This window comes from Nothobranchius furzeri, chromosome 14 (assembly GCF_043380555.1).
Source record: "Nothobranchius furzeri strain GRZ-AD chromosome 14, NfurGRZ-RIMD1, whole genome shotgun sequence".
Taxonomy (NCBI): Eukaryota; Metazoa; Chordata; class Actinopteri; order Cyprinodontiformes; family Nothobranchiidae; genus Nothobranchius; species Nothobranchius furzeri.
The window spans coordinates 30,539,405-30,565,684 of NC_091754.1; the positions used below are offsets into that span (position 1 = coordinate 30,539,405).

Sequence of the window (26,280 nt, forward strand, 5' to 3'; positions counted from 1 at the left end):
AAAAAGGCACTTCAGAGTTACCCTCAACAGAGAGGGTAGCTTTGCTATGCAAAAAACCACCTCAGACAGATATGCACACAGACTTCAGACTTTACACAACATAAGTGTCCACTAGGTGGGGAGGTAGGGTTGGGACTCTCCTCACTTCAGTGCTTGCAGCCGCATGGGGCAGCACTCAACACCTCCGTTTGGACAGGGGAGGGAGATAATGGGTTAGAGAGCACATTGACTCCTAGATACGGTTCCACAGCCTTCACCGGTCACAATCCCGCCCAGGCTGGGATAGGGAGAAAGAGTTACCATAGCGACAGCAGCATTCCACATATCTTCGGGGGGGGGGGGGGGGGGGGGGGGTTATTTCAGCTTCACAGGCTCCAAGGGAACCAGATTCAGATAAGAATTGTTTTGGGGACAGACAGAGATAATTTCCTCTCTGTCTTAGGGTTATGTTGGTCTTCAACCCCTCTACATCCAATAATGGCGTAATTAACCTATCCCAATCCGTGCTGGTCCGTCAACTCGCTCCTTGATGGAATCCACCTTCTGTGCCAGAGCCTGAATCTCAGCCAAAGTTCCAAGCTTACGACTCATCTTGACAATTATATGAGTTCACAGCACGATGCATCCCAGGCCTGAGCTCCGGGATTGAGCCAATATTTCTCGAAAGCTCATTAGTTTTCCAGTAAGCCAGGTAACTGCTCAGGCCAAACAGCAGGAATCCCGACACCAAAACGACGAATACCCAAACATCTTCAGAATCCTCTACAGACAGTTGAGAGAGGCAGATCAGGTTCCACTGTTTCCAGGAGTCCATGATAAGCCCAGCTGGCTCTGTCCCAGAGGGGCATCTGGGAGCCCCTTCTCCCATTGTCATCACTGAAAAAATTTTGTCAATCGCGTTGAAAGACCAACTGACCAGATCCATTTTTAATAATTTCCAGTTTCCAGAAAAATGCAGAAAGCGCCGTACACACAAAGACAGGACAAAGAGCCTTGGGATGAGGAGGGAGGGAGAGGAGAAAAAAGCGTCTGTACTCTCCAAGAGCCGGAAGAAGATAGACGAATGCACAGCAAGGAGATAAGTTTCATTTTTGCTTTGACCACAGATTACTAACAACAGACACTAGGGGCAAGGGCGCCTTCAGACAATTTGGGGGCGCCCTTAACTAGGGGGTGCTAAAAGCAAGCAAAACTGCAAAGTGTGCCTTTAAATGCTGCACTAATGTACGTGTGAGGTTTAAAACTACACACTTTTGACAGAGACATTAAAATTTAAGAACTTTTTATGAGTTATCTTGAACAACTTGATAGCTGAAACTTCCATCCAACATCCATAATCTGACATGGCAGCAGCCAGTCTGGAATACAATAGAAGGTTTAGTTAGAATTGCTAATGGCCGCTAACACAGAGTTTGACTTTATTGATTACTTCTCTTACGCAAAACAGATCTAATGGATTATTTAATTTCCCAGTCATTTTTCCTTGGATAAGCATCCTTTTCTGCTCCATCCATCCGTCCACATTTAGAAAGAGAACACATATGTCCACACACTCTGCAGCACTACCATATTCCCTCGGGTATTCCAGGAAACATGGTGGATTAAAATAGCTGGCGGCCCACATATCCCTGTACAGCGAGCATGGTTCTGTTGGGCCAAACTAAGAGAAAAATAAAAATCGGTGTGAAACAACACAGCTGACCTGATCTGAAATTTTTATTATGACAAATATTAAGAAGTTTGACCCGAGTGGCTCAAAGACTGAAATTTTTTATCCAACCTTGTCTGTTTATTAATTGTATTATTATTTAAAAATAAATTTTAGCCACTTTACATGGATTTGATCGATGAGGAGATTAAATCATTATAAAAGAAGCAACATTTTTTCCTCTTTTCTGTGAACAAATGGCCGCTGTCCTCCCAACCTGAGACAAAGGTAAGCAGAGACGGGAAGAAAAACAGGACAAAAATCCCAAGGTCATCTTCCTTTTTGCTGCTTCTGACCCAGTTACTGTCCCACTACTCACACGCACACACACACACACGCACACACACACACACACACGCACGCACGCACGCACGCACGCACGCACACGCACACACACACACACACACACACACACACACACACACACACACACACACACACAATGTCAGTATAATGACCTCATGGTCAAATTGGTAAATTCCTAAAATACAAAACATTTAATGTAAAAGTTGTGTTTCTAATTTTTATCCATCTTTGTTCATACTGTTTCATATAAATGGAAAAATCACATTTTCTGCATCCTGAGCCAACGATTTATCGGCACACATTTTAGACACTTTACAAAAGAAACAGAACATCTAGAAGTTAAAGTTTTGAGTCTCGTATAAATTAAATGTCAATAGAAAAAGTTTTATTTTACTTAGTGATGGGACAAAAGACGCGAGGCTTCCAGGCTTGTATCGAGCAGAAAGGGGGCGTGTCCGTGACAGCCCGCTTCAAGGCTTGCTTCATTTAGCAGAAAACCCCATAACTGCTGGCAAACGAGGCCTCATTTAACCTGGTAGACGTGACTGGTTTGTTTTATGTGTTACTTTTCAAAATAAAAGATGGCAAACTCACGGTGCTTTGTGGGTTCTTTTAGTTTCGTCCGTGGGTCTAGCAGAGCTCCAAGTGGTTGAGCGTGAAGAAAAACAGCTTTATTAGTGTTAGTAATAAAGGGTTAGGGGTATTATTTTATAATCTTGACTTGTGTTAATAGTGTTATAGGATGTTGAGGGACAAGAAGATTTTGATCTGCTCATTTGGGGGTGCATGCATAGACCATTCCTTCAAACGCGGGGGAAGTGGGGTCGTGGGGGGTGGAGGCAGTGTTAGGAGTGTTGCAATTCACTTTGTTGACCATGCATTCCAAAAATAAGTACAAGATAATTAATCACTCACACCCCACCTAATGTCATTGGTGTAAAGCTTGTTTATGCTTCTGCGTCGGTGTGGGGACACGCAACGCCATTATCCGTCCTTGCAAGCCTGCTGGAGAGCCCTCACAAGGATGGAGACGGAGAACGTTAGCTTGTTTTTGGTCAGGACGCAGCTTCTGTCAACAGCACCGCTGTTGCGCTCTAAAAAGCATAAAGAGAGCTTAAGATATCTAGCAGCAGACACGGAGCGGCTTGAAGAGTACCTTGCGGAAAAAGTCTAAAAATATGAACGTTTTATTCAACCGTGACTGAAGGAGTAAAATTATATGCAGCAATCGTTTTATTCGTAGATGGAAATGATGGGAAATGCAGGTTTAGAGGTGGCGGGCGCATGAAGAGGCAGAGGAGGATAAGGAACAAATCTAAGTTAATAAGTACCTGAAATATGAAAAACACAACATAAACAGCAGGGTTTTCCCCAGCGCTTTAAAAATCTGGCAGCTCGCCAGGTTTAGCTTGGTCACCCGCCAAGCTAAGCGGCATGCCCCCCCCCCACCGACCCTACCCTACCGTGTCCGCTGACACAAACGGTGCAACAAAACTAGAGTCCTCCATCAGCTGATACTGGTGAGAAACAGCAGCGGAACGTGTGCAAACCCCCACCCCCGCTCTCACGGAGGAGCGCTGCGGGACGGATAACGCAGAATCCACCAGGCTTAACTCATTTTCTGGGGGAAACCCTGCACAGTGTTGGATTCACGGCAGGATACCACAGAACCCCTCTACGCCCTCTGTTTTTCTGGCAGGGAATTGCTTTGCAACACTCACCAGGAGAAGGAGAGGTCCAAGAGCAAAACATCTCCGTCAGTGCGTATACGTCTCTCCTTTGTGGAGCTGACGCAGAAGCATAAACTAGGCTTAACCCCCCCACTTTTGAAACCAACATTATTATCCTGATTGAAGCAGTAGCTTCATGTTATGTGACCATGACCATAAACCAAACTATAGGTTTGACATGCTGTGAATGGATGATTTGGCTGTCAAGTTCCAACTCCACCACCAGATGGTGCAATATCAGGCTGAGTTAACGACGCACCAAATGAAGCTTCGAGTAGTGAAACTTTTGGTGAAGCTATTGGCTGGAAAGCCTCACAGCTTCATCAGGCTTTATTTGGCCAGCACTACTTCTTCTTTGTTGGTCTGGCAGACCGAATGCTTCCAGGGCATGCTGCTGCCCCCTGCTGTTTATTTCAGGTTACATCACATGAAGTGCAAATGCGAAACGTGAGGCATATCTTTTATGTCCCTACCATAGCTACCATATTTCAAGATGGTGCATGACTATAGAGGGTCAATCACAGTTTATGTGTAGAAAATGTAAAATTGACAGCCAAGAGGAATACTTAGAATGGTGAGGTAGATTAAATAAAAAGGACAGGTTTGTGAATAGATACACAGATTTTGATAATAAAAAATACACATATTACAGACTGGGCCTCTAAAATCATACATTTACATTAGTACACGTGTTTACCTGACAATGAAAATTCACACAAGCTTGAGAAGAAAAAAGTCTAAAGCTAAATAATTAATTTGCAAAAAAATGAATAAATAAAACACCACCCCACGTAATAGGATTTATATCTACAAAAACACAGGTGCACATCCTCTAAGATGTACAAGGCAATGAAAAAACTCAGATTGATGAGAGCTAATTGGCTAATATATATATTTAACTTTTTGTAAGGTATGTACTGTCAAGTCTACTCCAACACACTATGACTTTATTTAGCTTGTGTTCCTTTGATCAGAGTTCAGACAACATGAACCCTTTGGAGATACAAAAACGATGGTCACTGAAAGCAGAATCAGACCATCCTTTAATAGAAACATTCATTATCCACCTATATGTAAGGCAAATATTCAGACATCCCATTTATTAACTTATGACCTTATGAGATCATTTATACCTCTTACCTCACAAATGTCTGAATTTACTCTTGTAAACCTTGCAGCCTTTTTTACAGATCACACTGTCTTAAGCCTGATTCATGCTTCTCCGTCAGCTCTGCAAGCGACAGACACGCACGGATTGACGGAAGCGTTTTGCTCTCATACTTCTCCGTCTCCTGGAGAGTGTTGCAAAGCAATTCCCCGCTAGGACAACAGAGGGCGTAGCGCTGTTCTGTGGTATCCTGTCATGTATCCGGTCCAAGATAGTGTGTTTATATTATGTTTTTTTGTATATAAGAGACTTTTTAACACGGACATATTTGTCTCTCATTCTCCTCCACCTCTTCATGCGCTCGCCACCTCTAAACTCATGTTAACTGTCATTTCCGTCCACAAATAAAAGTTTTGCTGTGTGTCTTTTCACTCATCCAGTCACGGGGGAATTAAACGTTCATATTTTAGAGTTTTTTTGCGAGGTATTCTTCAAGCTTCTCCATGTCTGCCGCTAGTTATCCTCGGCTGTCTTTATGTTTCTGAGGGCGCAATGGCAGCGGTGTAGATGACAGCGGTGCCCTGACCAATCACAAGCTTGCGTTCTCCACATCATTTGACAGATGTTTAAAAAAGTGGGCTCGACTCCTTACGTACTTGTGTGCCTGCCGGAGCCCTACACCAGGATGGATAATGGCGTTGCGTGTCTCCACACTGACGCAGAGGGAGAAGCATGAATCAGCCTTTAGTCAAGTTACCATTGAGAAGATAATTTTCAACAACAGATTAGACATTTTTAATCAACATCTCCAAACTTTATTTTGACTGATGTCACCTGAAGATGCCTTTTCTTAGATATTATTATAAAAACGGAATAATCAGTTTTGTGCACATGAAAATATCAATTGCTCATTTCTGGTTATGAGCTAACGAGTTCATCTGAGCCTCTTTGGATTTTAGATCGGCTTTAGGAAGTGAGTCTTTGTCATGCTAATGGAACGAGCATGTGTTTGTCTAGCTGGCCTTGGAAAGCTAACACACACACACACACACACACACACACACACACACACACACACACACACACACACACACACACACACACACACACACACACACACACACACACACAGAGTCACTTCCTCTACTATTGTCAACATCCTCTGCACCCTAAACATGATGTCATCATCTGTGTGTGTGTGTGTGTGTGTGTGTGTGTGTGTGTGTGTGTGTGTGTGTTGGACGTTTATGCAGTAAAAGTTAGCAGCCACCATGTTTCCATCAGCTATTATATGACACATTATTTTCCATATCTTATAAAAACACCCAACCGTAGTTCTGAACTCACTGCCATCTCCAGTCTTTTTTTCATGTGCTAATCCAAACAAAAGGATGTTTGAAAGGATGAAGGCAGTCTGAGAGGAGAGCTAGAAGGCTGCCAGGTCACAAGGCTTTATATCCCAGAGCCAATTGATCCACAAACACTGCCTCAGCAGGATGTGAAGACACACACACACATACACACACCTGAGTGCATCTCATGACAGCTCTGCCTGAAAGTATTTCTCATTTCTCATGACTAAACTGAATAAATCAAACATTGTTTCTTGTTTTTTTTTCTCTAATACCACCTGTATAATAAATTATATCCATACTCCAGCAAACAGATTGTTTAATACTGTGGAATTAATCTTATTTGATTTTTGCCCATTAATTTAGAGAGGCTGACTTAAATCCACTTTGCTGGCCTGTGGTGTGCCACAAGGCTTTGTTTTAATGCCCTTATTGTTGTTTATTTTGTACATTTGAAATGCCTTTAGGGATGAATCTTGCTATGCAGATGATGCTCCATTATATTATATAAATTAGTTATAGCAGCTGTGGCTACAATGTAGCTTATGACCACTAATGTTATTTTAACAGGGCATGTGGTCATTTAAATAAACCTCAGAGGAATATTTCTCTCGTTGCAGATGTATTTCACACTTCTAAAATACATCTGGAAGTCTTAATTACTTGTCAATTTAGTCTTGATTAATTAATATTGTGACAACTTCAAAATGAGTTGGCTACCAGACTGCAAAAAAATATATACACTTTTAGTAAATTGAGACAAGTGGGCACTTTGTGAAATAAATTATGACAATTAAGCTTAAATATAGTCAGGTTTGCACCTTTCTCACAAATTTGTGTCTCCAAAGTATCATTACAGAAGAATTACTAAAAATGAAAGGAAATGCTTATATTTTCCAATTTCCTTTGAGCCACACAAGCAGCTTTCTCCTGCTACAATAATAAGTTCCTCTAGCGAAGATTAGAGGCAAGTGACAACAGTTTTCTTATCTCGCAGCAGGCTGCTGAACAAACTAGCACAGTTCCTGAAATGCTCGACTTTTGGTTCGGTTAAGAAGGGGGAAAAAATCCCTGACACATGAGACTTATTAGGATGAGTCACTACATAACAACAGATACCCGGCGTGTGTTTGAAGCGTGCAGAGATGAATGAGTAAATCTCCTCGTAAACTGTAGTAATCGGGCTCCATGGTGAATAGAGACAGCTGAGAGCTTCTTTCCGATGAATCGTACTCATCTTGAAAGATCAGGGCGATGCTTTTCACAGTGCAGAGCTCTCCCTCTCCATCACGAGCCCGCTTCATTTTGTTCTGCTTTCCTGCCGAGGAGGTCTGACTGCTCGCCTCCTTATCTAATCTCTGCCTCATTCACTTACTGAATTATGGCTTCCCAGGACACCGCCTGTGTGTTTGCCTTGAGTGGTTTTAAATTATGAGGTAAAGACAATAACAGAGCACATTTTGGGGCACAATATTAGAAGGAAATGAAAGGAAACGATGAATGAAAGCTGTGATTAAAGCAGCTCATAATAAGGAGAAACTGTTGCCTGACTGCAGACTGGAAGAAGAGGGAAAGCTCATTTGCGTCTCTAAACCTTCTCTGTCTTTCTGATGCGTGGCTGCCACCAGACCATAATGTTCACGAAGGACTTAGAGCATTATTGGAAACTCCTAATTATGCTCGTAGAAAGTAGTCTATTCTGACGCTCATCATCTCTCTGTAGACGTATAAATGATCACGATTATTTAATTTTAGCTACTCTCATCACTTATTACATGAGCAGCAGCTCCAGGTCTCCGCCTCTTCATCTACATGTCCTGCTCTCTCTCTTCTGCCATCTTTCATCTCTATTCTTTTTGTTTTTCATTCTCATCTTCATCGGTTTTTGTCAGCTGTGACTATGAAGAAACAGCAGTGCACCACCGACAGTTACATAACTCAGTGTGTGTGTGTGTGTGTGTGTGTGTGTGTGTGTGTGTGTGTGTGTGTGTGTGTGTGTGTGTGTGTGTGTGTGTGTGTGTGTGTGTGTGTGTGTGTGTGTGTGTGTGTGTGTGTGTATTGACAGGTCGAACTATGTGAGACCAAAAAAAAGCGTAGAAAAAAACAGGACAAATATCTTGTCTTTTACGGCAAACTTTTATCTGTGCTTTTATTGTGTCTACTGTTTTCGGTGGCACTCATCCTCCTCCCCTCACCACCTCCTCATTCTCTCCATCCTTCACTCGATCCCCTGAGTTACTGGGCTGTGAAATGTGAAAAACTGCAGCATGCATGGTAATTCATTATCTTGTCAAACTCCCCCAGGCCTGCCTCAAGTCACGGGCAGTCAGAGAGAGAGAAAAAACAGAGTGGCAAAAGGAAGAAGGGGAAAGAATAACAGTTCATGTAGTGGTCACTGCAGCAGGTCGGCAGGAGATGAAAAGCAGAGGAAAAGTAACAGACAGTATGTGTGAGTAGTCCACAGCCTGCAGCCTGGATAAACAGGCTGACTTATTTTTTTGGTATGTTTACAGTCTGGTTGTAGTTCTAGGTACCTCTGTGGTTTTTGTGAGACATGTTTGTTAAACAGAGAAGCAAAAACAGCTTCCCATAAGTCACAGTAAAGCAGAGCGAACGCAGAAGTTCTAAACACATGAAAACCAAACCCAAGAGAAACGTAAAACAACATTTATGAAGCTTTTGGTTTTTATCTCTAGCTGCATCAGCAGAGAATAAACCTGCCTAGATTTCAACAATGAATACGTTGATGTATTATTCGTACACCAGGATTTGGAGTCCTGATATGTGGACCCCTCTGGTTGGCTAACAGCAGCATGACTTGACCACTGACTCTTTTTGCTCTGCAACGTTGATGTTTTATCTCCACAAGTACCACAAGCCTGGAGGAGTTCTGCTGTTTGGTGGATTTGCTAATGCTAAGCCTCCCGGCTAGCATATCAAATTTGCCATCTACAGCTTTTTGGAGTCAGAAATGACTCTTTGGCTGAGAATGTCAAAATATTAACAAAACAATGTACTAACTACACTAGTGAGAAAGTAGATATTTAGAATGTATCTTGTTTGGCTTTACATCTAAATCAGAAGACAACAGGGATTTTTCCTGCAATTATAAGTTAGAATCAGTGTGTTAATTCATTCTGATCTTTATTCAAAAATGTTTGAAACAATTTCCAAAGAAGCTTTTTGTGTATGTGCTCATTTTAAATTCCCACAAAACTGTGAAAAAACTTATTTATATTATAGATGCAAAAAACATATTTTGGTGCATACTCTGAAATTTAAGATGATTTTTTTCCTCCCCATTCCCTTGTAGGGTTGTCACGGTAACCAGTGTAGCGGTAAACCCTGGTAAAAAAGTTGACAATAATACTAACCGTCTTGTTTTTAAAAATATATTATCTCGGTGGGTTACCGTGGCTGCGGTGTAGGCGACCCTTACCAGCCACCGTATCATCTGCTGAAGTTGCTGGCGGCACATGCGCACTTTGTTGTTTACAGCCAAAACTTTCTTGAAGCTAAAGCTGAAATAATGGCCAAAGGAGGAGACAGCAGCGTTCGGGACATTTATTATCCCTCAAAGAAGACAAAGTCGGAAGTACGGGCATCTTTTGGATATTTGAAGAATGCCGAGGGACAGTTTATAGAAGACGGCTATCCTGTTTGCAGCACATGCAGAAAACGTGTCTGTGAAAGGCAGCAACGCTTCAAATCTCATGACACATCTGCGTGACCATCACCCACAACTCTGCAGTCAACGCAAGGCAAGCTAACGTTAGCGTTTTAGCTAAAATGCGTGATCCGAGGATTTGGGTTGAGGGAGAATGCAACGAGTCGCTATATAAAGCAGCCGCAGTGCCGCTACCTGCATATAAACTGTGTCGCGGACACCCCCATGTTGAAATGACGCTATGCATTACGGGGCTCCCAGGGGCAGATAAGAGTTGGTCTCTCTCCGAGAATAATTATGAATTTAACAATGATTACTGCCTGACAACATTTTCCCATATCTGCAAAGCTCACTGGAACACAAACCGAGGACAATATTTTCCTGATATAGGGTTTATTACTCAAGTAAGGGTAAAAAAGTATCTGATTAGAAGGCTACTTGAGTACTGAGTATCATCTGGTCTAATATTTTTAATGATGACATCAAACAGACAAAAAATAAGAAGTTATGGGCAAATATTGGTATTTTAAAGACTGAAGGGGAAAAATGTAAACAAATAAACAACATAATTACAAAATATCAAATTTTAGGCAAAAGTCAGACACAAACTGAGGATGATATACAGGGTTTATTTTGAAAAAGTAACACGTTAAAAAAAATACCACCATAATACCGAAAACCGTGATCATTTTGGTCACAATAACCGTAAGGTAAAATTTTCACACCGTGACAACCCCATTCGCTTTAAGCTGCTAAAGCAGATGTGGTCTCTTCACAATGTTCTAACATAAGCCCTTTTCAGATAGACATTCTGGAACATTTGTAGACAATTCAATCCGTTTTTTAACCGGAACTGTGTTTTCAGACACACCACTTTTGTACCGGAACTTGTCCTTTCGGCTGCGTTCACACAGCAGGGAAAAGTTCCAGATGTCTGACGGCGGCGGGGGGTGGGGTGGGGTGTAGGATCGGACTCATGCTAAGAAGAAGAAGAAGAAGAAAATATCATTTCTATAGCGCCTCTCAAGATAAAAATCACGAGGCGCTTAAGCATAATTCTGCGCACACGAAGACGCATAAGAGACCTGGATGATGAAGCTCAATGGTTAAAGGAATCACTGAAGAGGTGTGAAGAGCTCCGTCGCACGTCTAGGCGGTACCGTAGGAGGCGAGCTGCCGTGGTTCGCCGCATGCTACAGCAGCGGGCTATCTGGGTGCACACAGCGTCCCCCGGTCCCCTCCCCCTCCCCCTTGTCCAGAACTTTACCTCACCAGTCTGAAGCAGCCACCCTGTCCGTAACAAGTCCGGACCTGTTACTAGGGGCTTCGTCCGGATAAATTCCGGAACACGTTATCCGGATGTTTGTATTCAGACACAAAGGTCTTACGGACAGAGTCCGGAACATTTCCGTTTTTCATGGCCTGTCTGAAGGGGGCTATAGTGTAGCTATAAATACATTGTGGAGATTAAAAAGAAAAACAACAAAAAATGAAGTGGTTCATTTGCATTTGTCTAAAAACCTCCACCAATAACATGTTTCGGACCAAAAGCAACTGGCTGTCGTTCTCACCAACCCGCAGTGCTTCCCTGGGTCCTCCATTCACTACACACTCACATATTTAGCTACTGAACACCACCGGTGTGAGAGGTTCTCTGCTCAATAACATGAGAAGAGAAACAGCCGGCTGCTACCACTTCAACTTTAGGACAGACTACCAGAGTCCCAAAAGGGAAAACACCATTTTAAGTCACGGACCACAAAAGACGTTTGGACCTAGAAAACAGCTAATGGTGTTTAGCGCTATCTCGTTTCCTCTGTTAATGTGGGTTTCTGGTTCTGGCAGAAGCGTGTCAGGGATGATTCCCGGGGGGAGGAATGAGTGTTCCATGACTGTGTTTGCATTCAAAGCCTAGCTTGTTCTCTTGATTCACTAAAGCAGATTTAAAGAATCATTGCTAAGTGCTAATTCATGCTCACGATATCAGATCTTACCTCCAGACTCACTATTTTGAAGTTAATCAGACATACATGATACTATGAGATAAATCAGAATTGATCGGAGCTGTTTGAGTTATCAGCCCTGAAAGATGGCTCATAAATTATTATATTTAATGTGAAATAAAAGGCATTATTAGATTTAAAATAGCACCACATAATTACATTTATCTGTACATTAACATCGAATTTGAGCAAATTAAATGAAAAAGGTCTAAATTTGACCAGAGTTTTGATTTTGTTTCATTCTACATGGATTACTGAACATAAGTAAGTGCAGCTGTATTTAGATTACCACACAGATTCAGGGTTGTAGCCTTGCCTGAACAAAAAGAGACTCAGTATCTCAGTAACACAGAACTGGCTGGTCTAGCATAGCGCTGTAATGACTCCACGGCAAATAAATCAATACGCCTGAAAGGAACTACAGACACACCGAGCATGTAAACGAGGAGAGGAGAGCAGAAAGTGATGTTTGAACCAGCCTCTTTCCAGCGCTGTTAGACTTTTAAACAGATTCCTGCAAACATTGTCCAAAATGTGTCTCAGCCTGTAAGAGCAGCTCAATAACAGCCACATGAAACCAGAACCTCAGCTTCGATTACACCTCTGAGCTCGCTGGCTCCATTTTCCCTCCTGTTCATCGGGCTTTGGAGCTGCTCTGCTTTGAAATAAATGGATTACATCTAATTGGGAAGTCTGGGTTTGATCCCTGACCACTCAAAACACACACACACACACACACACACACACACACACACACACACACACACACACACACACACACACACACACACACACACACACACACACACAAATCCCTAAAGCCCATCACATCCACCCTACCCTAAGAAGATGCAGCAATTACACCCAGAATGGGGGCTCCTACTGTCAGGTGTAACAAAAATGACAGACAGGTGAGACAGTGTGAGCATTTTTCACATCCTCATCTTTAGCCTCGATTGAAATCAGCTGATAAAAGAAGAGGAAACAAAGAACGGGAAAATGGAGAGCACAGAAAGATAAATGATACCCACAAATCAGTTTGCCTGTGTGTGTGTGTGTGTGTGTGTGTGTGTGTGTGTGTGTGTGTGTGTGTGTGTGTGTGTGTGTGTGTAAGAGAGAGAGAGGTCTGTCTGACAGCAAACGGCCAATTACTGTCGAAAGTGGCGGGATGAGTCCTGCCAGACCATGGCTTTCCATTAGTGCATGCCAGCCAAGCATGTGTGTGTGTGTGTGTGTGTGTGTGTGTGTGTGTGTGTGTGTGTGTGTGTGTGTGTGTGTGTGTGTGTGTGTGTGTGTGTGTGTGATGGAGGGAGTAGAGTGAGACAGAAGGAATGAGACTGGAAAAGATGCGGCCATGCCAGGTCTGTGTGAATGTGTTTGTCACGCAGCTTCTGCAGGAATATTTGTCCTCTCCAACCGTCTCTCCTCACTTTTAGCCCTAGAAATTATTAGAAAATATTCCCCCATAAAAACAAACTGCTTACATTGCAAACAAAGTGCTTAACTCATAAATGAATTTATTTTAGTTGGAACATAGAATTAGCATCCAGATATTAATGTTGGAGGCTAGCAGCAGCTAAGCTATTAGCACACAGGTGCAGACGAACACACCTGAAGGCCTTTTCCTTTTCACAATAGCCTGTTTCTCTCAACTTAATGTCATTAAAACAACAGAGGCTAAAGCACAGAGTTATTTAAAATCAACAATAAAGAAAACAAAATGCTGAAAGGAGGCTGGAAGGCTAAGTGAGTGTTTATTTATCTGCAGAAGCTCAGACATTCAAATTCAACATAAGGCAACACAACTGTAACAGCCTGACAGCAACATTAAAGTAGAATATTGTGATGATTACATCAGCTGCACTAAACTCTCATTATCAGACACTTTTTTCTGACTCAGATTTATCACAGATTGGTGTCTGCTACTTGTGTAACTCTTTGTGACATTGATATAATACAATTACAATAATGATGAATGTGGCAAAGCTCGGTTTCTTTAGTACAAGCATCTGAATGTCAATGTTGTTTCCACAAGTCAAAAGTGAAAAAATGTTAGATAACTTTGGGAAGGGTTGGTGACCAAATTGCAAATAAAATAAGTCATAATTGAGACATTTTCTTACTAAATTGCATCAATTCAGCTGGATTTCATATGAGAATTTGTGTTTTCTATAGTCACAGACTAAGTTAGAATATTTATTGGACAGACACAACTGCTCCATGTCTATGATGCTAATATTTTATGACTACAATTCAAAGTTATTCACTAAAAACTTGAAATAGTACGACTTATATACCAAAGAAATGTTCTATTATGATGTTTCATGGATATTTTAACATCATATTATTTTGTGTTAGGAACAACTCAAATGTCCATAAACTAGAGAAAACCCTTCTGGCCATTTATTTTTTTGCAAGAATGTTTATTTTAGTGACACTTTTCTTATAGTCTAAGCCCGCCTCTGTGTGTTTTATATCTCATGCTTTAATTACAAGAGTGAATATATTTAAACTCTCCCATCAACCCAAACTGGATCTTTACAGACCTGCCCATATTAGTTATATCCTGGAACACCCTCAAGTCAATTAACATTGTGATAACAGACCAGGAACAGGCTTACAAGGATTCAACTATGTGATGTTTGCTCTAAAAATAGGCTGAGCCAGCAGGAATCGGTGTCAGTAAGACAGTCACTGAGGAAAAGTCTAGTTTGTGCTTCATTCAGCAGGAATAAAACATGCACATGTATCAGATACACACGGTGCACCAACCTAAGGGGCTCCAGCAGATGGTTTTTAAATAAAAGCCTCAGTTTTACACATTTAAACCAAGTGGGATTTTTTAAACTGATGAATTAAATATTATAGGATGCTTTATTCCTTCTGCTTTACAGTGGACGTTATGCATTATTCAGCAGGATTATCCACAAACAAACAGTGGCAGATGTGGATGTATTATTTAAGAAAAAGTCAATTCCTATTAAGCAGGTGTCCATCTTGTGTGTGTGTGTGTGTGTGTGTGTGTGTGTGTGTGTGTGTGTATGTGTGTGTGTGTATGTGTGTGTGTGTGTGTGTGTGTGTGTGTGTGTGTGTGTATGTGTGTGTGTGTGTATGTGTGTGTGTATGTGTGTGTGTGTGTGTGTAGTCCAAACAAATCAGGCTGACTGACTCCTCTATTGATCACAGAGAGCTAAGAGCAGCAGCATCCTGCAGGATTCAAATACCAGAATTTCCAGGATCGCTTTGAACCAGAACCACTTCCCCATCCACAGACAAATTTAACAATATTTTTAAAAGAAACTTCAATTTGCCTCATAGGAAATCAAACAGATACAGAAAAGTTACAGGAAGAAAACTGTTCTCAGGTCTCTTTAATAAAAATGACCAACCTCAAACAGAAACATCAAAATCACACAATTACTACTGAGTAACTATAGCTGTTCATGCACTGTTTATTTTATTTAAATAAACTCGTTTAATCTTTTCACACAACGCATTATTTTGGTCCTGGTCTTCTGCATTTGAGGGTTTTACGCACCAGATCCGGGAGGGTGAAAGTGAAGAGTATCAGTGGGGAATTCCATGAAGCCAAAGCGTTACGTTCATGTTTCTAAATGAATTATTAAGACTCCTAATAAAGCTTTACACAGCTGATGGCGCATTTAAGGGGAAATGGGGTTTCCTGGCGCGCGTAAACTCGTTTGGAGTGTTTACGCACACTTTTAAAATGTTGTTTCCCATCCTGTGCCAGTGGTGCTTAGATGTAAGTATCCTCCCTCTTCTCCTCCCCCTACTCCCTCCCTGTGTGCGTGTTTTCTCCTGTCAGCGGACCTCGCGGTGCTCCATGTGAGCGGAAAAGAAGAGACGCAACTACACGCCGCGTGTAAAATACCAAAAATCCACACAGAAAAGCACCAACCAGACACCAGGGTCTCTGATTCTAGTGTTTCTAGAACAAAAGGAGGAGAAAATGCGTTCTTCTGACCTGCTGCCAGTTTTCCTCCAGGGAAGGCATCGCGGAGAAATAACCAGTGTCATGAACGAGTTGCAGTTCCTGGAAAATACTGTAATTTGCCAAAACATCCATGTTTATCGTATAGACGAAGAAGAAAAAAAAATCAAAAAGTCAGTGAAAAGAAAAAGTCCGGGTTTCAAGTGCACTTCTTTCCTTTTCTCCCCGTTTTTCCCCCCAAGAGTGGTAAAAAGAAAAAACAAAAGCTATGGAAGCTGGTGCAGATGAGCACACCTGAGCACCTGGACTAGGAGAAAAGCTCCAAAAGCAGGAAAGGTGTGTATTATCTGTATCTTTGTGAGAACAGTCCTATCTCCTCGCAGCGCGCGCTCTGTCACGCCTCTCTCCTCAATCCGGACTCGGGGGTGCCAGATTTATTTCCGCATTGCCAGATTGCCAATCGGTCTCCGTTTGAAGTTGCCAGGTTGCCAGGTTTGCTCCACCAGCAGCAGACTGTACCCCGCTGCAATCCAGGGACGGGGGAGAGAGCGCGAGGGAGAGAGAGAGGGGGGAGGAGGAGTCAGCTGTCAGTCATTTTCATGCGTGGCCTTTTAAGGTAAATAGGCTCGATGATGTCACTGGTGTCCAATTAAGGAGGCGCTGAGACAGTGGGAGTGGGTGGAGCTTTCAGGAACCTCTTGGACGCCATTGGCTGCAGCGTCTGTTAGTCAGGCTGCAGAGGGCAGCTAGGAGTGGGTTATTTTTAGAGGCCTATTTAAAAGCAGCAGCGCCGCTGCCTCAGTCACAACAGGCTGCTCAGGCAGAGAGGCACGAGCTGGAGCTGCGGTGGGAAAAACAGTCCTGTGAAGGGAGAGAGGAGCAGGTGAGAGTCCCAAACAGCAGCAGAGACGGCACTGATGGAGCAGAGAAGGAGGACTGTGGTTTTCTTCTTTTTTATTATTTTATTATTATTATTATTATTATTTTGGAGATGGGACAGCTCCACCTGGATGGTGTTCCTGCTGGGTCTGGCTGGAGAGAAGAGTTCAGCTGCTGATCTAGAGGCTGTTCCTGCTAGATCTGAGTCATGTTAAACATCTGAAGCGCGTTTTGTTGCCCCACTGTGGAAACATGATCTCTACAAATAAACCCAGTCTAAAGCTCAGACTTCTCACAACACAGTCATGAACAAACAATCAGATAAATAAAGGCAGCGTTGATTGTTGGGGGAAGATTAAAATCATAAATCAACCACTGGGTGGATCTTTTTAAAGCTGTCAGAAACTCTTGATGTTATTTAAAATCTGAATAACTGTTATAAATATGGCTGCCACCAATAATTGATATTTGCGATCACAAAAATGGCTATTTGATTAATTACTCATCTACATGAATAATTTCCTTCCATAAATCATGATACTTTAATTTGGTTAAGCTCTTTTTTGTGTCTAAAAATAAAATCTTCCACACAAGAATGTGTTGTTTTTTGTTGCTATGAACTTCACTAATTCTGCTTTAAAAACTGTTTTCTCTAAAGATTCCTGTAACAGCTGCAGCGGATTCTTCATTTTCGATGCCAGACCGATTCTACATATGATAAGTTTACATGCTTTCAGATGGTTTCATCTAAATCATTCATCCAATCATCTAGGATCAGAGAGAAACCCTTGAAAACCTGAACAGATTTGTGCTTTTGTAACTTCTTTCTTTCATTAATCCTCTGTTCGCCCCTGTAGGGTAACAGCATGTTGTCTCCATGTATGAAAGAACTTAGAAGAAGTTCAAAGCAGCTCCTCCTCCAGCAGCTATGTTGATACTATCTATCTATCTATCTATCTATCTATCTATCTATCTATCTATCTATCTATCTATCTATCTATCTATCTATCTATCTATCTATCTATCTATCTATCTATCTATCTATCTATCTATCTATCTATCTATCTATCTATCTATCTATCTATCTATCTATCTATCATGTAAGAAAACAGTAAAACATGCCATAAAAATAATTGTATCTTTACCTTTTTAAACTCCCAACACCAGCGTTTGTAACTACAGCTGTTATGGAGGGAAATTATTGATCCATGACCTCTAACAAGTTTTTTTTTCAAATGATGTCATCATCATAATAACAACTCTTTGCTGCATCCATTCTATTTTATTTTCTCCTCACTGCAAACAGTCAACGTCACATGAACGTGCAGATCATTTCTATATTGAGTCCGTCGGTCCAAACCGCGTCTGTAGGACGTCCAAACTAGGTCTTTGGACAGTACGATGTGTTCTTGTGTCATGGCTACTCCAGGTTTTTATCTACTTTGAAAATCAGCTTTAAACACATGTTGAACAGTTGAAAACGTGACACCGTCCTATTTTAGTTTACTTGGGGTTTTGCTGACCCATGTGGATGATTTATACGCTACAGAACAGGAAGCTTTAGGGATGTTTATGTTTTTGTTGACAGATCCTGATGCTCAGCAGCAAAAACATCTTAACACAACCTTCCATAAAAATAAAAAACTAAGAGTTGCTGTTAATTAAACTTTAAGTCCATCTTTCTTCAGGTAATTACAACCAAATGAATTACCTCCAGCCTCGTTGGAACATTGTGTCAAGGCCCACAGGAGTGACTCATTCACCTACATCATGTCTGCAGACTCCTATGCAAATGAATTCCTGCCACACAGATGTGTGTCCACGTGCACGGCAGGGACGCAGACGATCACAGAGGGAATGACTCCTGATCAAGAGTGCAAAGAAGATTCATTTATTTTATTTTTGAATCACAAACTAAAGTCTCACTGACCAACATTCAGAAAGTCACAAAGTGCTTATTGCAAGTTTTATCAGCAACCAATTCAAGATGGCCACAGCTGGTAAAAAAAAATAAAACAAAAAAAGAACAAAACTGAGAATATAACAGCAACTAAACTAATACTTGGCATGGTAGTAACATCATCTGAATGCTGAAGTTGGAACAAGATCGTTGTGCACTGCTAAAACTGAAGTGAAACAGTCTATGACAAAAAAATATTTTCTAGAAAAATAGCATTACTTAAAATAAGGAAAATATTATTAAATGTAATCTCAATTTTCTTGTTTAGAATTTTAGAAAAGTCTGCCTTTGGGGAAAGCAAAGGTTGCTTGAATTGTGTAAATTGAGCAAAAGAATGATGTACTTGTTACCTTTAAGAATTCTAGGGAAGCTACTTTTGTGAAAGGCAGACTTTTTTTTTACTCAAAACAAAAATTTTTAGATGACATTCAATAATATTTTCCTTATTTTAAATGATGCTACTTTTCTAGAGAAGATATTTTAGTCTTAAAATAAAATAAAACATCTAAAAATAAGACATTTTCACTTCCGTAGAAATCCGCTTTTGCAGTGTGACGCATTCTACAAGCTTGAGCTAAAACTCCATCATTTATCAACATAGCCTAAAAATCTGGGATGAAAGGCTATAGGTTGATTTCTGACTTTTCGTTTTATACTTTTTAGTCATTTTTATTTAATTTTCCAACTTTTCTACCTTTTGAGCTAGTCAGCTCTCTCTCAGTTCTTTTCGTTTCCTTGTTACTTTGACTTTCCTTTGGGTAAAACTCAGACAAAACTGCGGTTCACTTCATAACATAGTGTTGATTAGTGAGATATTTATGCACTTAACAAAAGTTGAATTTTCCAACTTAAATATTGTTTTTCTGTGAAAACAACTCTGATTTTTATAACAACTGTATTATTTTGTGGGGGTTTATTTAGAACTAAGCAAAAGCTTCACAAATGATTTTAAACTCCTAAAGAAAAGATTTAGATCTAGAATTTTGATGACATATTTGTTTGGTAAATAAACCTGTTAGTGAAAATAATTATTGAACCTTAGAGCAGTCATAGTTGTGTAAATGACATCTAAATAATTCAGCATCCGGTTCATTTTCCTTCAGTTGAGTTAAGAACCAGGCCAAATGTTCCTTAAATGAGCCTGAAAACGTCTCAGTCTTATGTAACAGCATGATGCGGAGCCCATTATGAGAATTTATGTGTTATTGAGTTAAGACTTGCTTTGTGTTGTAGTGTGCTTGTGCATCTTCTCACTCTCAGCGTTTTCACTGTTTGTCTTCTCACCGGGGACGAGCTGCTTTTCTCCGAGGACCACCGGGGCCAGATGGCTCCTGGATCGACTGTTTCAGGACATTTTCCCCATTGATTCCCCTTTATTTTTCTAACAGCTCAGGCTGTCACTAACGCAGGGGAGGAGGGATGTGAGGTGGGCTCGTCAATAACTGCTATGTACCAATAAAGCAAAATAAGATTTCAATGCACAATGCAGCACGTGGAAAGGAGCCAAGGTCTTAAAATTCTTGTGTTTTCCAACTACGGATAACACCAAGAGCAGTAATTACATATGGGCTAAAGTTTGTAGACCACTCTTTATCTCTTACTTTCAAATAACTTTATTGTTTAATTTTAAAATAATCTTGATCAATAGTTTTCATCAACCTTGTTACGGGCTGCTCGCAACAGAGAGCGAAAAATCCAATTCAAATTGGTTCTTTGTCAAAAAATGTTTTGGCAAACCAGTGATTTATGCTTTAAGTCAGAAACTGTTCAAGTATGGAATCAAAAAGCACCCAGACTACGAACATACTTTCAGATTCTGGCCACAATTTACAAAAAAATAATAAAGTTATGATAAATAAAAAGAAAAACTGTTTTTGTGAGGAAGCAGATTTCGACAGATGCTTCCATGGTGCCTCCATGTAGACTGGAATGATGTAACTGTCCACTGATGCAGTGTTTTTCCTTAATTTATTTCATTTTATCCTGATTTTGTTGCTATTAAACTTCGTCTTCTGAATAAGAAAACTGAGGAGACAGTGAATCATTTAAAAGAAGTTGGATTTGTGGTTAAAGTGACGGTGTGTGTTTTCCCTGGCGATAGGGGGCAGAACATACCTAAATCACTACAAGCAGGCAGTATTTTTGTGTTCAAGTAAGACCTTACCAACGGATGGTCATTAGGGTCAAAAATCCCTGGGAGTGCAACCTCCAACAAAACGACAAGCAGATCAGACTCGCTTTCATCGCTGGTAATGAGCAAAGAGGTAAATGTGTAAATCAACAATGTTCATGAATGATGAAAGTTATTAACCATTAGTTACAAATCAGTAAACACATTTTGTCTCCATGGGCTCCTGTAGATGGAAACATGGCAGCCAATATGGTGTCGCACAGAGACGTAGGGTGTTTCTCAATGTCAATGAACCTTGCTTTTATGCCTTGGTACGCCCCAGTTCCCTAGGAGATACGTCATCAAGAACCAACAAGGCATGTTCCAATGTTCATGTTCTACCGAGGCGTCTGTTCTCCGTTTGTTAGCCGTTTAGCTAGCTGACCAAAGATACACGGGAGGTGTCTTGTAGCCTGGCCTTGATCAAAAATTTCCCAGAGTACAGCGCAGTATTTTCAAAAGGATGGCGGATCAGGAGCCGGCAGCAACTTCAGGGGCCAACTTCCTGTTTAAATGTAAGTAAACTATCAGTAGCTATCGGGCTGATATCTAAAATTTTTTCAGATCCAAAGCTGTTATCTGTGGTTGGATCGTAGCTTAGCAGTTGCAGCTTTGGTGACTAGCAGGTATTAATCCACTTACATATCTAATTTAAGCAATATTTAAATTTAGATTTAAAAAGTAAAAGACTTGTCATACATTTATATAAAATATAACTTTACCTCATGTGTCACGTGACTGGAGCCGCAGTCATGTGAGGGAAGTCTGTTCCATTTAATCGTTTTCTTTAACCAAGGAAGGACAGTGTCCTTGTAAGCAAGGCGCCTGGCCTACCAAGACCCATAGACCCGCTCCCATGTATTTAGGACTTGATTTTTATGGTTTTATGTTATGAAGCCACCAATAGTTTTCCACAACTGGACATCGTTTAATTCATTTTCAACAACATTTCGATGGATATTTGCAGAGATGAATGGTAAAACTACACATTGTCTCTGTGGATGTTCTGACCACCTAAAGTACGGTTTTTAATGCAATCATGTGGACAGAAATGTCTCCAAGAGAGAGAGAAAAAGACTTGAATGACTTCTGCGTGGATTTTATGATAACTAACATTTTTCCTGAAACTGAATTTGCCTAAACTTAATCTAATTGATTAAAAATCAAAGATGTTAGAAAACTTAACTAGATCCAAGCAAAACACACATTTTTGGTGAAGGCATTTGAATTCAAATGAGTGAAAGCAATTTCACTTCATTCCACCATAAGAAACACATTTCCCTGTCTCCTGTTTCTTTGTTTCCTCTGCTGCAGACGGAGGAGCAGAGAAATCGCTAAAGAGGCACAAAAAGGATGAGGTCAAAAGAAAAGATGGAATTTCACAATTGGATCTCAAATGTAATTCAGTGCTTTTTCTCAGTTTCTGGCAAAATCCACCAAAAAAACAAGAGAAGGGAAAATTATGAAACTCTTGTCAGTTTCAACCATGAAAATGCATTGATTCCTGCTCAAAACAACCTAAAACAGCTTTGGTTTGGTTTTATGATCCAGAGCTCGTGTTTGCTCCTAGATGTCAGCTTTGTGGGTAATTATTGAATACGTTGACATTTACACAAATTGTAATATCGCTCAAATTCTGACACCCCTCCGATAGTTAACATTTTCATCAATATGCAAATTTGAACATCTTTTTTGTCCTGGTGTTTAAAATTGACCTCATGTTGAGTGAAAATGAGATTTTTGTTTCTAATCCAACGTGGGATCAAAATAGAAAAATACAGACCACATGAAGGGATGTAATAAACCTCTGCTAAGTAACTGCACATCGGTGGATATGTTTAGTGACATTATAAAGATGAGTGGTTCCTGTAGGTTCCTCTTGGATTTCTGATGGTGTCTTTTGAAACCTGAGTCAGAAAATATTTCTTGTCATATTTATCAGGGTGGGTTAAGCTCGGGTTTGAAAACATCCCTCAGCACCATTATCTCAAGGATGTTTTATGGTGACAAAAAAAAACTAATTTTCAACTGCAAATGTCACAAAAACAGATGTTCAAGATGCAGCAGCATGGACGTAATTTGGGGGGGGGACATGTCCCCCCACTTTTTCCAAAGTTAAGTTTTGACCCCTGCTCTTTTTACCATCCAAAAACAATATTACGCTATATTAAATTGACACTGGTTGAGCTCTAGGACCAAGCGGAAAACAACCGTTTGTGTTGAAGCCAGTTTCCCATTAAAACATACTGTAGAGACCCCCCCCCCCGTGTCCCCTCCACCTCTAAAGTGAAAATTACGTCCATGTGCAGCAGAATACCTTTTTTGTCTTTCAGAGAGAATCTGTGAGAAAAACTATTATCCAACATCTATCCATGATACACCTGAACATCAGCAGCAACAGGGGCAGGCGTGTTAACGCTTCAAACTATGTTTGAGATGACATTCACCACCTCAGTGGCATTAAGCCACACCCACAGGAAGTGGTCACTGACATATTTGATTACCAAGATATTTAAAATCAAAGTGGGGAAAAAGATCTCCACTGTGAGCGAAGTGGAGACAAGTTGGTGAGTGCAGCCTCAGTCAGAGGAAGGAGAAGTGGGAATATATTGTTGGTAGCAGTTTTATGGATTGCCCCATAAGGTTGAAAAACAGCCGTGTGACTTAGGCTAATACACATTTCAGTGTCGGGTCACTGAGGGACAGCCTCTGCTGTTGTTGCTCACGGCGCCTTTACAGTTCAGCCATAACTGTCATTATTACAATATTTCACCAGAATGTCGCTGACATCCAGGGAACCTAAACATTCTCATCCTGCAACATTTTATGCATACAGTAGTTCTGTCCTCAGGCACACACACACACACACACACACACACACACACACACACACACACACACACACACACACACACACACACACACACACACACACACACACACACACACACACACACACACACACACACACACACACACACACACACACACACTTTCCAAGCTCCATGTTCCGAACAACCTGTAATATTTCCTGTCTCCTCCCCTCCTCCAGCCCTCCTCGTTCCTGGGATCTTTTTAATAATGAAGAAGAAGAAGTAATATATCCTCGAGCTGAGGGAGCGATACAGGGTTAAACATATTCTGCAGCTAATTGCGCTTTCTGGTTTTTAATAAAGAAAAAACACACACAGACACACACACACAAACACACACACACACACACCCCTGCAGGCCTGTTTGCCAGTGTGTGTCTTTGCAAATTTGTGTTGAGCCTTTTTACAGATTTCAATCGGTTAGCGAGACTTTTAGTCAATAATTGTCCCCTTCCCCCAAAATAACCTTTTTCTCTGTCTGTTTTAATCAATCTGAAAGGACACTCTTAATGTAATAACATATATTGCTTTCTGGTCTATTTACTCTTGTAAATCATTGCATAATTCCATGGAAAAATACAGAGAATGACCAGATTGGGGCTGTTTGAAGACAGCAACAACACACTTTGGTTTTGGCTTCATTCCAAATAGTCATTATTTAATGAGTCCTGTTGAAATATTTCTTCAAGGCTATTATGACAGCTGTCGGCAACAGGTTAGATACTTAGTGACCAAGCCACTGCTTTGCAAGTCACAAGTCTTTCCAGTCAAGTCTCGAGTCACGTCCAAGTCAAAGACAACCAAGTCCAAGTCGAGTCCAAAGTCAATGATGTGGAACTCCAAGTCCTTGACTTTCAATTTTCAAGTCATAATCAAGTCATCTGTCCAACTTCAGTTTAATGACAATGATAATAAATAAATTCCAGAATTAAAGCTTCTTAAAGCTTCATTTATTTGCTGAAACAAGCAGAAAGTGCAACTGAAACTGATTATTAACAAAGTACTGCTGCATTCAGCAGTACAAAATCAAACCCAGAACCAAGAATGATTAATGATTTTAGTCCATGTCGTGCCACTTTTGTGCTAAAATATCAAATATGCTCAAGTCATCATCAAGTCAACAGATGCAAGTCGATTCATGTCGCAAGTCAGTGACGTTCAAGTTTGAGTCAAGCTGCAAGTCTAAAGATTTTATCAAGTCAAGTCAGAAGTCATTAAAATGACTTGAGTCTGACTTTAGTCCAAGTCATGTGACTCGAGTCCACACCTCTGCCTATTATAAAAACTTCTTCACAGAGATACATTTTTAAACAGCCAGAACAACCAATTAGGATGAATAAACACATTATTTGTCACAATGAGACTTTCAAAATGGACTAAATATGTTTTCTCAAGATTTTATTATTACATTTTGTGAATCAAAAAGTACGTAAAATGTTATTGATATAGCAATTATCACAGAAAAAATAAATCACGAGTCAAAAAAATCATAAAATCTTCCTAAAAACAAACAACAAAATTTCATGAAACAAACAAAAGATGATTAAAACCACAACATGTCATTATACAGATGAAGAACGCATGAAAGAGTTGCGTAAAAGCAAATTTAACTAACAGGGCAAAGCCATAAAAAATGATCATATATGTATAAAAAAGTCACAAAAATAATCATAAAACAAATGACAGATAAATAAAATTAGACAGGGGCATAATATAGAAACACAGAGTTTGCAGATTGAAATAAAAATGTCTTTAGCTGTTTTTTTTTTTTTGTTTTTTTTTTTTAGAATATCCAGACTGTCAATGTTGCGTAAGGATAAAGAAAGATCATTCCAAAGTCAGGGTGCAACAGCCTGTAAGAAGCGATCACCTCAACTTTTATATCTGGTCATTGGAACTTCTAGAAGGTTCTGGTGGGTGGACCTGAGGGCTCGGATTGGAGCATGAGGCTTTGTCAGTTCAGTAATACAGGAAGGAGCATGACCATGTAGAGTATTGAAAGTTATAGTCAGGATTCTAAATGAACTCTAAAGTTAACTGGTAACCAGTGCAGAGACATTAGAATAGGAGTGATGTGTGCTCTTCTGTTTGCTCCAGTTAGGAGCCTCGCTGCAGAGTTCTGGACCAACTGAAGGCGGTCAAGGGCTTTTTTGTTAAAACATGTGAAGAGTGTGTTACAGTAATCTAGACAGGAGGAGATAAAGGCATGGATGACCATTTCAAGTTCATGTTTTGACACCAATCTTCACAGTTTGGAGCTGTTTATTCAATGATTAAAAACAGTTTTAGACCAATGTATTTGAGCGGCCTCCAAGACACAGACTGGTCAAAAACAACAACCAAATTGCTAAAGTTTGACTTGAGGGCAGAAGTTAAATGACCAAATTGTTGACTAATCTGAGAAACCATGCTCTCGGGGGCAATGATTTCCTAAGTTTGACTGAAGGAAGTTATCTTCTAGCCAGCTGGTGATAGTGTCACGGTGTAGGAGGTGGAGACGGCGGACCATGTGTGGATGAGCTGAACGGAGGAAAAATGCAGGCTTCAGTAAAAGTAAAAATGGTTTAATGGC

At 40.6% G+C, this 26,280-nt stretch overlaps 1 protein-coding gene across 1 annotated transcript in view; it reads right to left on the reverse strand.

Moving 5' to 3' along the window:
- Positions 1 to 16,361, reverse strand: part of klf7b (Kruppel like factor 7b) — a 72,226-nt gene extending 55,865 nt beyond the window's left edge. The window contains exon 1 of the mRNA XM_015965934.3: positions 15,860 to 16,361. Within this exon, the coding sequence (XP_015821420.1) occupies positions 15,860 to 15,961 (102 nt within the window). The 5' untranslated portion in view covers positions 15,962 to 16,361. The remainder of the gene's footprint in view (positions 1 to 15,859) is intronic.
- Between the last annotated feature and the right edge of the window lie 9,919 nt (positions 16,362 to 26,280).